At 40.0% G+C, this 16,594-nt stretch overlaps 1 protein-coding gene across 4 annotated transcripts in view; it reads right to left on the minus strand.

Annotated features, from left to right (window-relative positions):
- Positions 1–16,594, minus strand: part of cacna1ba (calcium channel, voltage-dependent, N type, alpha 1B subunit, a) — a 228,730-nt gene that overhangs the window by 101,351 nt on the left and 110,785 nt on the right. For all 4 annotated transcript variants that reach the window (XM_028577443.1, XM_028577440.1, XM_028577441.1 and 1 more), the window contains exons 8-9: positions 2,773–2,888; positions 2,576–2,662 (exon numbers count right to left, since the gene is read on the minus strand). In XM_028577443.1, the coding sequence (XP_028433244.1) occupies positions 2,576–2,662; positions 2,773–2,888 (203 nt within the window). The remainder of the gene's footprint in view (positions 1–2,575; positions 2,663–2,772; positions 2,889–16,594) is intronic.

The following is a 16,594-nucleotide window of genomic DNA, read 5'->3' on the forward strand; positions in this document are numbered from 1 at the left end:
GGCAGGTGACTCTTTTTTTTGTAGGATCATTTTTCTAAGTTACTTCTTTCATCTGTGAAAACCCATGAAAAGCAGGTGAAATTCTTAACTGTATTATCAAATCTGAGGGAACACAGGGCTGAGTTAATTGCTAAAGAGGGAAAATACCCCCCAAACAAAGTTCACGGCTAATTTAATGTAGACAGGGCCCCGGATACGCATTGCTAAGCCTCTGTCGTGATTGACAGATCAGTGTGTAGCCACGCCCCTGAAGCATGCCCTGCTTAATCGTCAATTTTAATAAAAACTTAACCATAATTTACTAAATAAACATCATGCTGTATTGAGCAAGACTTGAAACTAACGATTGAGGATGGCAAGAACAGATAAATGCAGCAGTTTAAACAGCCAATGGCCCAGTGCAGACAAAATAAGCTAGCTGTCAATGCATCATCTCTGGTATATTGTGGTATATTTTCAAAAGCTAGTCATTTCTCATCTGTCCACCAGGTGTTCTGTATTTTTATGCTGCTCTGTGACACCTGTGGCCAGATGCATAAAACTCTGTGTAGAATCAAAACTAAAACTGTGTACAGAGGTGTCAATTCCAGGTCCAAAAAGTAAAAGTCCTGCCATGTGTTTATTCCACCAATGAACTCAGCCAGCTGATTTCACTAATTAGCAGCTGATTTCACTAAATAGTAGTGAAATCAGATTTCACTAAATAGTAGTGAAATCAGCTGGCTGAGTTCATTGGTGGAATAAACACATGGCAGGACTTTTACTTTCTGGACCTGGAATTGACACCTCTGACTTTGTATATGCACAAAGACAGAAATATGTATGCAGACGCATTCTTTTTGTCAGATTTATAAAGCCGCATGTACGCCTGATGTAGTTTCATAAATCTCAATTGTGTAGCTGGGGGCACGTGCACAAGCCTCATTTCCATACTCACAGGTAATTAATTTAGAAACGCCCTTTAACATATATCTTTACAGCAAACAAGCAGCACAATTTTATTGTTTTATTATTGGTGAGGTTCATTTACAGCATCAGAGCAGCTGTCATTACTCATGGCTGTGGCTTTAAATCATCAACATTGATGGGTACATTTGCCTGGTTAGTGTGGTTTGTTTGGGCTGGTGTGAAAGCTCTCAATCAGTGGCAGCTGTGGCTCAGGTGGTAGAGTCAAACCTCCTTTTGGATTCCAACTAGCCTACTGCTCCAAATAAGTGACAAAATAACGCCAGCATGTTCCTATTTACATCTTCTAACCATATATAAACTGAGATCTATATTCTCAGAAAGGCAAAGCTGTGCTACTTCTGCTACTTGGGGCGGAGTGATATGCTTGCAGCACCTGAGAATCCCCGAGCAGATAGTAGCAATGCTTCGCCTTTCTGAGAATATAGTTCCCAGTTCGTGTACGGTAAGAAGATGGCTGTGTCTCATGTGACCTTGTTATTTGTACACGCTGTGACTATACAAATCACAACATGTAAATAGGAACATGTTGGTGTTAATTTGTCACTTATTGGAAGCAGTAGACTAGATGGAGCCGGTTAGGGACTGTTCGTTATTTATTTAAGGGGCCACCAGAGGAGTTTTGGGACCTTAAGTCAAAATAGACATGACCCTCCCCTTGCCAGTAATACTTTTTCTATGACCCTCCAAAATGATTTGGAAAAAAGACATGACCCTCCCCCAACAATTTATCGCTACCTTCTGTACTGGTTTGTGCTTGGCAAAGATGTAGAGATTCTTGTTGGTTTTTTACAGCAATGACATCTGCATCCGCATCTTACGCATCATACTCCTCTGTTATGGTGTGGGGGCCATTTCAGTAGATTTACTCACTAACGTTGTTGTGGAAACACAATAAGCATGGGAACTAAATGCACACTTCATGCATTACTGCATTACTTCAAATACTAAGTTACTCCTCTAGTAAACACATAGTATTCACATGAAATAAAACAATGAAACATTGAGAACATTCAGCAAGGCACTCTGGGTAACATTCAACACACAAACTGGTTGCTATGGACTCGTCACTAGGCTTCCTCCACTTCGCTGTTTAAACAAAGTGGAATAAACGTCCAAATCTACACAAAACCCGCAATCAATTAGTAAGCTGACATCAAATGTGGCATTTAGGAAACCTTTATTGCAACCTCGGCACGGTAAGATGTCCAGACTAGCAACAGTCATTTTCGTTTTTTGCGTCCTGCTGCTCCCATCGTCAGCCAGGAAATATTTTTATTAAAGCAGTATATGAAATCAGATGTATTACCTACCACCATTTAGTTGTTTTGTGTTATTTAAGATATTTATAAAATATCTGGTCATGCCAGACGTAATTTTTCCACTCATTTTTTTGACAATGCAATTATTCGTATCAGCCACCAGGGGAGCAGTGCTCCCCCTGCCCCCCCAGCAAACTCATGGGTCAGACCCATCTGGTAACGAAGGAGGGCTGAGACTGAGAGCTACATGGAAAAAAATGCACCAAATAAGCCACTTTGAAATTTTGCTGTTTCTATGAATACAAAAGTTGGGTGATTCCTGGTTGATTCTGAAGATGTGAACTCACCAGAGTTGTTGTTTTTCCTTTTGTACCACGCTCCATCCAAAGATTTCTCCTCTGCGTTCTTGTCTTCCTCGGCCAGCATCACCTCCTCTGAAACACAAATACCACACCTGAATTAAAAGGCATAATCAGGCCATATTTGTGTCAACATCAATTACCTCAAAACCTTTTACTCAAATGTGTGTTCATCTGTTTCTGACCTGCTTTGCAGATCCACTCCAGGTACCCAGTTAACTCTCTCTCTATTTGCTGTTGTCTGCGGAGCTTCAGGAATTCTTGCCTCTTCTCCACCCGCTCTCGCTCCTTGGCAAACTCCCTGTAAAAACCACAAAGAAAACCACACAAACACAAACACACCCACACACCCACACACCCACACACACACACACACACACACACACACACACACACACACACACACACACACACACACACAGACAGACAGAAATGTTTGTTGGACCTGACAAACCAACACACAGACCCTGGAGCATTCTTCTGTTGACAGTTATACAACAGAATGGCTTCCAGCAGGTAAGACAGACTCAGTGTCCTGTCATGTTGTGGAAAAGCTGAACTTATCGTCCACAGCAGGATGCACTCAGATGTTAAGACTCAACAAAAAACTTGCAGCAACATGGAAAACATTTAGCTCAGAAATGACGAATAATTGTAACTGTGAGACCGACACATCAGTTCTGCCAACCATTTTCACTGGAAAGTAGCTAGATGTCGATAGATGATAGTCGTAACATGCTTGTTTGCATGACAACAGTGTGAGTGATATCATCACATAAGAATGTATGTTTACGTGATTTTTTAGACAATGAAAGTAAAAAAATGGGTCAAACTACACTTATCTAACTCTAACTAGGTTGAATCTTGTAAACTGTGTATTTTGTAAAAAAACAAACAACAACCACGTTATGTCCTTTAGAACAAAAGCAAAGGAGAAGGAGAATGATTATTGGGACAGTCTAGTAGCCTATAAGGTTATGAACTGCATCTCCCTGGTTTGCATCATGAGACCTTTGTTTGTTTATACTTATCTAATTTAAACAGGAAAAAAATTATTGTTTATTTATTGTGAGAAGATTAGATGTTATCCTTGCTATAGCCAGTTAAAAGAAATTGTAATAATATTACATTGTTTTTGTTATATTACTCATTTGTTTAATAAGAACATTATATCCTTTGCCACTGTATTGCTTTGGCAACATAAGGTTGTTAGGTAGTTAGTTGTTGTGTACTTACATTATCCCAAAATGTTTTCAACAATGTTTCACTTTTTTGATAATTTTTTTGTTGCCATTTTGGTCTTAAAAGGTCCAATATGTAATATTTGTACTGTAATAAATCCAAAAATGACACCAATGCCTCATCAAATATTAAGGAAACATATTAAACTGAAATACTATCTTTTCTGACAACAATGCTAATGTCAGTATTTTTTCTTTTTGAAATTTACATTCCGTGACATAATTTATGTTTATGTTTTGATCTGTGTGTTGTTATCAACGGCCCAGTTTGACAGGCAGGCCGGGTTGCCAGATATACCTGTAAAAACGTAAACCCATCGTGCTACAGCTGTAACGGTAGTACAGCCATGAAAGCAGCAAACAAACAAACAGGATCAACAGAGATAGATTCTACATGACATAAAAAAAGAAAACAGCATGTTTCTAACAGTTGCGTGACCAGAGACGTAACAACCCCCTGGTAAATATTGGAGATGTATTTGAAAGATGGAGACAGCTTAGAGCCCAAAAGGACGCAGAGTTGGCTTATTTTCTCCTGAACAGGTAAGCATTAGCTTCCGGCTAATTTATCACAGCTACTAGGGATGGGCATTTTTTGTCATTTCAACATTTGTGTACTCACATTGAATTATATAACTAGAGTACCCGAGTTGGCTACTCGCAAAAACAATTGAGACAGCCAGTAAAGTGATCCCGACTGGTCCTGGCTAACGCCGCCATGCTAACCCTGCTAACTGTTAATGTTACCGGGAGGACCAGGCATGCAGCCCATGGCTTTTTACAATGTGTAGTTTAGCGGCTGGAGCCGACAACGGTGAGTTATTTTCAGCCACGAGAGGGGGGCTGTAAATCGGAAAGAGGGGACTGTGAGTTTGCAGTGTGTTTAGCGATTGTTGCCGTAATTCTAAGCCAATGAAGTGTGTTCCGTCGGCATGGTAGTGGTATTTTTAGCGTTTCGTATTGTAATTCTAAGCCGAGGAAGTGTGCCTGACTGGCGTGTGGAGAGGACAGTGAGGTTGTTGTGTTTTTAGCGGTTCATACTGTCATTTTAAGTCTGTCAGTTGGTTACAGAGCTCAGCGTGAGCACGGGCTTTTATGACAAAGTCAATATAGCAAGCATCTACCATTAGCTACTCTGCTGTGCTGTGGAGTAATGTCTGGCTATGTGAGAAAAAGCGTCTAGCAACATTGTTGTGAATGCTGCGGTCTCAGCCTGGCAACCTCCATGAACTTAGAGTCTGGGCAGGAGGGGGCGGGGGAAACAACTCTCCAGTATTTTGAATTGGTAGTGCAGTAACAATTTTAACCGTTAGCTGCCAGTATTACACACAATATTACATATTGCACCTTTAAATTGATACGACAGTTGTAGAGAGGAAAGACTGGAGAGAGATGGGGAAGACATCCAGCAAAGGGCCGAAGGATGGAATCGAAACATAGGCTGCTGCAGTAAGGACTGGGCCGTGAGATGTATAGTAACGAAGTAGAACTACTTCCCTACTCTCTACGCTACGGAGACTGTGTAGGTTAGTGTGTGAACGTTAGCTACGTACGCTAATTACGTAAGAAATCCCCGAGATCACGCCGTGTTTCTTTTCATTACGGCGATCGCCTGTTCAGAAGTCAGAGACGATATAAGTTTGTACTCTTTCTATGAAGCTGTTGTTGCAACAGATTAAGCTATTCTTGAGTTGTTTCAGTTGGCAATGAGTACTGAATGTTAACTGTTTGACCCTGTGATGTGAAGCTGCTAGTTTATCTGGATTTTGCTAGCTTGCTAACTTTCCTGTAGCTACATCACACATCTTACTTACTAGCTAGTGTGTGATACGTTTTTGGGGGCTTTAATCGTTACTGTGCTCGTGCAATGTTAATTTTACTTGCACAGTGTGATAATTGTTCATTTTATTTCAGTATTTGTTAATATTTGTTATTTTTAATATAATTAATATTTGTTAATTTCTTTGGCTACAGCCTTGGCTAAACATTTGACATAATATAAACAATATGATATTTAAACTTTTGACTGCTTTCTTGAATAACTAAATAACACAATACTTATACTTTTACTTTCAGTACTTGAGTAGAACATTTTAAAATAAACTACTTGCTATACTTAAGTACAAAAAATGTTGAATACTTTAGTACTTCTACTTCTACTCAAGTCACTTTTTTGATAGAGCACTTTTACTTTTACTCAAGTATGGTTCTCTAGTACTTTATACACCTCTGACTGGGCCTTGGTACATGGGGCGCATGCTCTGCTAGGTGAGCCACCAGTTCGCCCCACAATGTTTACTTTTAATTTAATCGTTTTAATTTTGTCATTTTGTTGCCTGTCAATGGCGTCATAACCTTCAACACGCTCGTAAGTTAATTTTAGTATGATTGTTTTGACCACAGTTAACAGCCCTGGGCTTACCCACAATTAAATTTGCAACGTAACTTTAGCTGTATGGGTAGTTAATAATCTAATGCGATTCCCTCAGGGAACAGACCATATCAAACCCAAGATGCCCGCATATGGCCGAAATCAAGCGGCAACAGCGGCCATCTGGACGTCTCCGTTCAGCCCAGTAGATGCCGCCCTCCACCCCAACCCCCACTGGTGAAGTAGATCTCCCACATTTTTTTCAGCACGGGGGGAAAATATAAATATATTGTGATATTGTGGTTTAAGATGCTGGCTAATGTTAGCTTGCTTGCTAACCTGTCAGCTAACACCACAAATATAATCTAAGTAATTATGTGGGAAAACTGCAGCTATTTCTTTAGAATGCCATGACGTGAATAAACACACAACTTCACGACGTCAAGGTCCTTCTGTACATCCATGGTTTCTATTGAGAGACCCCTAGCGGCAGAAAATTACATATTGTATGTTTAAATGAGCTAGGAATTTAGATATGCGAGAAGTGAAACAAAAGAAAGAAAGAAAGACGGAGAGAGAGAAGAAGAGAAAGGAAGACAGACTATTGAAATAACAAAGCAAAGGATCTCAAGTCCACCCGTGCTGCTCAGTGATTGGTGTCTCCTACACAGCGGAGGGGAAAGCTCTATTCTGCATTGCAGTGGCTGTCTGCCTGCCTTCCTGAGGGGCTGTGTGTGTGTGTGTGTGTGTGTGTGTGTGTGTGTGTGTGTGTGTGTGTGTGTGTGTGTGTGCATTTGTATACGTGGCAGTGAGTCTAAATCTAATCTTGTGGTTTCATATCGTTCTCTCTATGTGTTTGCAGTGCATCCGTCTGTTTTGGCTGGTTGTACAGTGTGTGTGTGTGTGTGTGTGTGTGTGTGTTGTGTGTGTGTGTGTGTGTGTGTGTGTGTTACAAGCATTTACACACAAACAGTACACATTGTTTCTCCTCCATTCACACAAATTGCAGTAAAATATGCATATGTATAAAAATACACCCAGATTCTCCTCTAAATGCTGCTTTACTGCACTTCTGTTGGAAGTTGCATTATCATCATCAAACCAAAGCATTCAAAATATATTGCATATTGTGTATTCTATCACCATGTAATCTATCACCATGTATTTTTTTAATTTGTATTTATTATAAGGATCCCCATTAGCTGACACCTAGACGACCAGCTAGTCTTCCTGGGGTCCAAAACAACATTTAATCAGACAATATTAAAACATGTTATGACATATACAGAAAAGAAAAGAAATAAAAGAAAATTAATTATATAATTAAAATTAAATAAAAACAATAACTAACGAAGCAAATAGAGAAATATCTTGAAAACAAAGTTTATATATTAATTATATATTACAGTATATTACATGGCTAACATTAAGGTAGCTCACATAGACAAAAAAACTTAAGTGAAGGTAAGATTTGACTTTCTTTTTAAAATGTACACGAATGTTACTTGGGATATTATTCCACAAAGAACTTGCTCTGTAAATGAAAGTTTTTTTCAGGTTATTGGATTTTGGTAAAGGTGCAATCATCTGCAAGTTCTCTGTAAGTATCATCTGTAAGTTATGTTATCAAAAATAAATGATGGTGTCTGAGTTTGAATAACAGAGTGCAACTTGTTTTATAGATTGACCTGCAACTTCAAGATTCAGTTCAGTTCAGTACATTGTTAAACTTGCTTGCCCAATTGCAAGTGGCAGATCATTGGTAAAAATTGCAAAAAGAAGAGGCCCAAGGCAACTCCCCTGTGGAACACCACAGTCTAACGGTACAGATCCTTGAGACCGTGCAACGCTTCTGTCGCGCCGCGCTCCACTCTATTCCTATGGGTGACATCAAGCGACTTCAACGCGCCTGCAAAGCATTCCGGGAAGGCGGTGCTGCATTGGAAAAAATGCTGCACGTCAAAAAGCTGGCCGGTGCCCAGCTTTATGCAAATGAATCCGTTGAACGCGACGCGACTATCCAGTAGAAGTAGACAAAAATCTTTCAAACTAACCTTTGTCGATCTGAAATGAAGACAGATACAGCAACTGCATGGTCTATTTCTCACTTAAAATGTTTTCAGAAACAGGTTTCGGTGAACTATTTTTGTAAAATACGAGAATGTATTCTCAACGAGCCGCCATGACACTCTGTTGAAATTCTTGAGTAGCCAGACCCACCTGACGCGTTTGTCCAATCAGCTGCTGGTCAGGGCCGCGCAGCTTCAACCACGGCTGTATGACATCGTGACACAACGCTTCAGTCGTGTCGGACAAATGGATCTGTACCGTAACGCATTGCTGTTTGAAAAAGTGCCATTGTAATATACTCTTTGTGATCTACCGGACAGGTAACTTCTTAACCACAAAATAGCTGAGTGTTTAAAACCATAACAAATAAGTTTTCCAATTAAGAGATCATGATCAATCACATCAAACGCAGCACTGAAATCTAGCATAACTGTGCCCACAAGCATCGACCTGTCAATTGATGCAAGCCAGCTATCAGACATTTGTAACATAGGGGTGCCAGTAGAGTGACTAGTTCTACAGTTTATGCATGTTGGAATTTAGAGGTTAAACCATTTGTAGAAAGATAATCTTGAATTTCCACAGACACAATTTTTCTAACACACACACACACACACACACACACACACACACACACACACACACACACACACACACACACACACACACACACACACACACACACTGTACACACCTTTTCTAAAAGTACAGGCAAGATGCTGATAAGCCTGCTGTTTGGACCATTAAAAGTTGACTTTTTGTCTTTTGGAATAGTAGAAATCTTTCCTTCTTTCCATAATGTTGGACAACACCGGTGATCAAGCATCTATTAAAAATATGACAGACAGATTTGGAAATGTATGTAAGCCGATATTTTCAACAATTTACAGTCTAGGTGGTGAATACCTGCAGGCTTATCAGCTTCCAGGGAGTTCAACAATCTTTCTACTTTATCAACATTAATCTCATGTAATTCAAAAGCACAGTTTTTACCCCTCATGAAGCCATTTGTTATAAGCTCTTCTGAGTTGTATTTAACAGCAGTGGCCATGTTTTCTCTGAGCTTGGCGGTCTTGTCAATAAAATAATCATTAAAATAATTTGCAATATGAAGAGGTTTAGTACACACCATCTAGTTCCACAAAAGAAGTCTGAGCACCTTTTTTTACCCATGATTTCATTCAGAACTTTCCATATTTTTTTACTGTCTTGACCACTTTCAGAAATTCTCTGTTGATAATAAGTTCTCTTTTTTTCTCTATTCATTTTGCAGACCTGATTTTTGAATTTGCACTGGATAAGACAGCAACATTCTTGGCATCATCTCTCAAAACCATTAGATTCTTTAATCTATCCACAGAGCACTTTTGACTTTAACAGTAAATTTCTTGAAAGGGGCGTGTCTGTTAGCAATTACCATAAAATAGTCCATGAATATTTTATGTATAATATAATAGCAATAAATAAAGCAAGTTCAGCATCCTCAACATCACATACATTAGCCCAAGGAATGCTATTAAATTCCCAAAGAAAAGCCTCTTGATAAAATTTCTTATAGGATCTGGTAAAAATGATTTTTGCATTAGGCAGCTTCGTTCTCCTAGAGACAGCAACAACATTATGGTCACTGAAACCCACCGGAATAGACACAGGTCTGGAGCACATATCTGGAGCATTAGTATAAATATGATCAATGCATGTTGAAGATTTGACCCCAGTATGATTAACAGCGATTCTTGTTGGTTGAAATATTAATTGAGATAGTCCGCAGGTATTAGCCATAGACAAGAGACAATTCTTTAGAGGGCAATTTTCAGATAACCAATCAATATTCAGGTCTCCTAGTAGATACACTTCTCTAGTTTCCTCTGTAGCCCTATCCAACATGGCACACAAGCAGCCCAAGTTCTGTATTTTAGAGCTTGGAGCCCTGTAACAACAGCCAATCAAAATAGGTTTCAAGTGCCATATCATGTAGGTTAAGGTCATAGCGTTTTTTTACTGGAAAGTGGTTACGTATAAAAATTGCCTGCCCTCCAACAAACCTATTTCTATCCTTTCTGTATAGAGAAAAGTCATCAAAAGCCATTTCTGAATCATCAAATGAACAGTCCAAATGAGTCAAACAAGAACGAAGCAAGAACGTCAACCTTATTAGACTGCAAAAAGAGGGAGAGTTCATACATTTTATTTCTAAGGCTATGTTTAGACAGAAACCATCTGAAGAGAAAACACAAAAGTGCCGTTGCGGCGCACACACACACACACACACACACACACAGTGCGCACACACACAAACACACACACACACACACACACGGCACACACACACTTGCACAGTGCGTTTTTACCCTTTAGATGGGAAAGCGACGATGGAGTGTTTTTAAGATTTCCACTCTGGAGGGCGGTTTCAGTTTTTTGCGTTTTTAAGCCCCAAAAATGCCATCGCCGTCTAAATGAAAGGCACATCTGATAAAATATTTTGTCGTTTTCACCAGCGAGTGTATTTGTGTAAACAGGGCCTAAGGCTGCAGATGTTAAAGGTCCCATGGCATGAAAATTTGACTTTATGAGAATTTTTAACATTAATATGCGTTCCTCCAGCCTGCCTATGATCCCCCAGTGGCTAAAAATGGCGATAGGTGTAAACCGAGGCCTGGGTATCCTGCTCTGCCTTTGAGAAAATGAAAGCTCAGATGGGCCGATCTGGAATCTTGCTCCTTATGAGGTCAGAGAATTTGGCCCACCCATGAGAGAGAGACATCATGGCTTTCAAATGAGCAAAGTGGCAGTTGGTCAAGGCCACACCCCCACCCTCCACCTTGCCCCCGCCTCTCTCCTCCTCAATAGCTACAGACACAGAAATGGCACATACTAAGGAAAGCTCATTGTGGGACTGGCTCTAGTGGCTGTAATTCTTCACCAAGGCTTTCGGGATTGAGACTTCAGATACAGTATTAGGGGACCACTAAAGTCTATATAAAAGCATCCAAAGAGCACCATGTCATGGGACCTTTAATGTGTGCAAATACTAAGCCTTTAGGAAGATTGTTAATAGACATGTTCAGATGATTTTGTGTAACAGGCAACTATAATCAGTGGGTACATATGGACTACCTTTATAAACTGCTGGGTCCGTCTGTGGGCTTGTCTTTGTCTTTTCTTTGGAAGGCTGGGCGGACAATTAGTTTATCGTACCGCAGAAACGAGACATATCCGCGCTCCCGTGTGGCTTTCAGCTCCGTTAAAAGCTCCTTGCGTTTTTGGGGAACTGCTTCCGGATAGTCTTCGTTGATGAATACAATTGATCCTGTTTGGTTCTTTGCTCTTTCCATGATAACAATATTGTCCTTGAATTTAAGGAACTTGGCGGCAATCGGTCTGGATCTAGTAGTGTCCTTCTGTGCGCCAGGCCTTCTGTGAACACGTTCCAACTCAATCCCTGAGATCTGCAGTTTATCTGAGAGGAGTTTACGTACTTTTGTCTCAGTTTCTGCCCAGCTCTCATTACCCAGTTCTGAGCACTCTCTGGCAGATTCTCTTTCCTCAGCCCGTAGTTCATCATAATATCATCATAATAAAGACTTTCGTGTAATCCACCTACTTCTCTCGTAATTTTGTCCAATCTCTTGTTGTTTGCTTCAATCATTATCTTTAAAAAGCGTTGATAGTTACGCTCCTGTTGGTCCAACAGATCTTTATAAAACAATTTCTGTTGTTCCATAAGATCCCGGACTTGAGATAGAGAAACATAGTCCTCCTCTCCTCTACCTTTCGGTACAATGTGGACAACACGTCCGCGTGGAGCGTTCACAAGTAGCCTGGGTAAACCCTGACAAACTTCCGGGCAAATTTGAGATTTGCTCTGCAAGTCAGTCCCCAAAATCGAGGCACCAATCACAACCGTTGAGGCGGGCTTTACGGCAATAGAGCAGCGACGGCAAGCAGCTTTTTGTTTACGTTCAACATGACCGAACATGACGGCCACCGAAGCGCAGCGTCACCCGGATCGTTGGTCTGATTGGTTGAAGGACTATCCAGTTGCGCCCAGAGGCATTTGAGCAGCGTCCGTTGGTGACGCCCCTTTGGAAATGAACTGTCAATGAACCTTTCCCAGACCCACTCTCAGTTACAACTGAGAAGGGTCTGGTGTCAACCAGGCTAGTTCACAAGTGAAGTTCTTTCAAAATCAAAATAAGAGATACTACTTGACTTGGCAAACAACTCTTGTTTACTAAACATACACTTTCATGGAGTCAGTAGCCCCAAAAAAGAAAAGAAATGTAAAACAAGCTCAAATATCCGAAAGTTTTTCAAATGTTTAGAAACCACGCAGCGGTCGATGCAGCCTGATGATTCCAACAGGTATCCATGTAGGTGTGGCATGCGTGTACTGTGCTTGTGTCTATAGAGCTGCAAAGATGAATTAATTACTTTTCAACTATTAAACTAATCACTAACTATTTTGATAATCGACAATTAGCTTGGTCATTTTGTATGACATTTCCAGCTTCTTAAATGTGAATTGTTTCTTCACTCCTCTATGACAGTAATCTGAATTTCTGCAATTCAATTCAATTCTTCTTCATCTTGGGCTTTGGAAAACACTGATCAACATTTTTCACAATTTTATAGACCTATACATATAAATATATAAAGAAGTTTAAGGCCCATGGTATTGTAGCCAACCTCCCTGGAAGTGGATGCAAGAGAAAAGTTGACCAAAGATCGCAGCAAAGGATTGTTTGAATGATGGAGAAAGGACCTTGGACAACTGCAAAACAGATTTAAGTTTACTTTTAGACACCTACAACTACATACTAGTAGTAGGCTATATTTAGCTAGTACTGTTATCGGTTAGAAACTAGTGACATAGTCATATTTTCAAAAACTTCAGTTAGCCTAGTTTTAAGCACTGACTTAATGTTGGGCCCTATGAATCTATGTTATATCTTTTTTAAATTCTTAATTTCGCAATTCTGTCCATGATTCTTTTATCCCAGAAACTATTGGGCTCTACATTAATGCTGCCATCGGTCTGTGACTACTTTTTACTGCACCTGCTGCACAACAATTAAAAATTATAAATAAAGTTTTATTGTATCTTATTTTCTTCCTGTATACTCTTCATGGAGCTTAATAATGAGGTCATAAATAGTTTAAGAAAACTATAAAAACAAAACAGACCAACAAGCAAATGCTAAAGATAATAGCAAAATGTCTTACCACTTTAAAAATGTTTTACAGCTAACGTGTCTGCAAGTTTTCAGAATATACTGTTCAACTTTGATCACAGTTACATCTTATCTCAGCTTGCCTACACTGATGGGATAAAAGCTGAGTGAATGGCCCTGACCTCCCATGGGGGTCTGCAGCCTCTCAACCCTGCATGTATCTGCTCTCCTGCCTGCTCTGAAGCTCAGTTCGTGGCCTTTTAACAATGACATGGCCACCGCATGCCCCTGCCAGACAGCATCAGTGACCTTCCACCTCCCCAGTAACTGTAAAGCCATCTGACAACTTTTGTGAAGAGAGCAGTAAACAGAGGACAAGACAGCCAGAGGGGGTGGCTCTGGGATCTGCGTGCATAAGCTGAAATAGTTCCAAAAACTTTAACAGTGTTTAGTATATTATACAAATATAGGCAATAGGCTTGTAGAAACTATTGAAAACTGGCTACTGAAACACTGGCCCACTGTAGGGTGTCCGGTAAGAACTTGAACCAGAGATGTCTGACTTTGAGATCTAGGAAGACTTATTTACAACTCGAACATGAAGTTAACTATGAAGTTGTATTTGACGTTACATGTGAAGTTGGATGTGGTTCTGAAATATAAGCAAATAATAATGCACATTAATAAGCATCTGACTTAATATGGACATTATTTACCAAAACTAAATGTTATTGCCACCAGCATATAACAAGAAACAATACTAAGAATTACGTTCATTTCTCTGTAATAATTAACATAAATGTAACATATTGCTCAGTAACACAAACTTAGAATAAGCCACATCTATTACAGCACACATATCCATAATGGAGCAAACAGTGTAATACACCTTTAATAGCTAAGCATGTGGCTCCACAGCGCTAGTCTGTTTACTGGCGATTGCATGTTGCTAGCAAATTGCCCTAACACAACCTGAATATCAACATGTGGTTGCACAAGTAATATTAAACAATCTGCACATCTATCAGCTATATGCTGATATAATAAGATACACAGCACCAGCAAAATTATCAAGGTGATAATATCACTCTCTCTCTCTCTCTCTCTCTCTCTCTCTCTCTCTCTCTCTCTCTCTCCAAATAAATGTCACGTCATAACACGGGCTAAATTTATCCACATCGTTGCAGAACACTTTATTGAAATATGAATAAACGTAGCTTTAACGTTTACACAAATAATGAGGCAGTAAAACCCATGACAGTTTAGCAAGCTACAGAATAGTTTTAACTTACGTTCTGGGCTTCAACAAGAAAACGGGAAAGGAATGATAAAGAATAAAGTTTTACAGCTGCTGCATTCTGTCCCCTTATCCTGTCTGAGCGCGAGTAATTGGCGGGAGATCAAAGTGATGACTCTTGTCATTGATTTGTCAATCATCTCAGGAGAGAGAGCAAGTGTTACTATTGTTACTATGGCCTTTTTTACAAGACTGATAAATGTCCTGAGCGCTGTCATCTCCTCTTTCCACCATGATTCAACTTCAAGAAAGAAACACACGTTGGAGGCTAAGCCAGGGGCGTAGGCAGTAATGGGCCAGGGCGGCACTGGCCCGCCGACTTTACTCACTGGCCCGTCCAGCCAAGTTTGATTAAAATACGTTTTGTTATGAAAAATATTCAAATGTATGCAAAAAAAGAAATAATAACAGGACTAGCTAGTTGTGCGTGTTTAATGTGTATTTTCTTCTGATTAAAACAAAACTGTTTAAAACAAACAATCAAATGCCTTCGGAACGTAGTTGGTTGCTATGGTAACAACAGGCAAACTCTCCGGGCTGCCTTCATCAGTTAACGTTAGCTAGCTGGCTGTTTAGACAATGTAGCTAGCTACCACGGATGTGTTAAGCAATGCACTGTTAAAAGTTACCGCGACAACAATGGCTTCTTTTTAAAGTGGTATGGACAGTTTTCTTTGATGGAATCCAGTGTAAATAAGGACGAGCTTTTCTGCAGCATGTGCAGACATTTCCCCAGCGGAGCTGACGGCCCTCACACAGGTAATATTAAGTCAAACGTCTTTCACGCTTCTTGTGTTATTAATTAAGTAACCTAGCTAACCGAGTAACCTTCCTATTTTAGTAAGAAATGGTGAATACTGGTGATGGCTTCTAGCTGAAACGCGTTTGTGTTTTGTCCACATTAAATAATAAGATAACTTCTCTGTGAGTGACGTAGTTTTGAGTTTTCTTTGATCCTGTCACTGCCGTAGACTTAATACACTGTCTAAGATTTGGCACCTGGCTGGCCACTTTTCATTATATCTTTCATAATTTAGCTAAACAATGCTTGGCTGGAAGTTTTCATTCTTTGATTTTCTTTTACTGCTGGTAGCCATTTGCTGCTCATGATCTGACCATATAGTCCTGAAGCAACAATGCTGTTGCATTGTTACATGTGTGATTTCTGTCTGATGTAGGCTATTCTATGTCCTGCAGTATGTAAACGCCTTCTCTGCTGTTTGGGTTCATGTTTAGTTGCCACTTTGTGCAGTAAAAGGGTTAATTTTATAACAATGCTGTGCAGAGCCAATGCTGCTGTTCCTGCTGGTGCAAATATTTTTTAGTCTGAATAGGTTACAATCTACAGGTTTTTGTCTATATTGTTGTGTACAAACTTCTTAGACAGAGCTTTGTTGGTTGAGCATGTTGTAGACAGTACTGTTATTGCCTTTGTAATGCAGTATGTTGGAAGGTAAAATTGTTGCTGTTTTTTTCAGTTTGTCCTTTCTGCTACTTCGTCTTTTAGAAAATGGCCCACCCACTTTTGTACTGGCCCGCCCAAAATACTATTTCTGCCTACGCCCCTGGGCTACGCAATGCGCCTGCGCGGCAACTTCAGGAGACTCGGATGAAGCTGGGAAGGATTCCACACAGGGTTTCCACACCGTGGTAATCCACCGTGATAATAATGCTATTTTAAATGAAAACGGTAATTGTTATTGTCAACATTTTTACCGTGGTTTACCGTTACACCGGTAATCGTTACATCCCTAGGTGCCTACTATAAAGGTGCTGGCTGACAAGTAGCTAATGCTAATGCTTTAGCCAGCTAGCACACCCCTGTCTGTCTGCCTCACTCTCCCGGCGCTGCAA

The sequence above is a fragment of the Perca flavescens genome, chromosome 5 (assembly GCF_004354835.1).
Source record: "Perca flavescens isolate YP-PL-M2 chromosome 5, PFLA_1.0, whole genome shotgun sequence".
Lineage (NCBI taxonomy): Eukaryota > Metazoa > Chordata > Actinopteri > Perciformes > Percidae > Perca > Perca flavescens.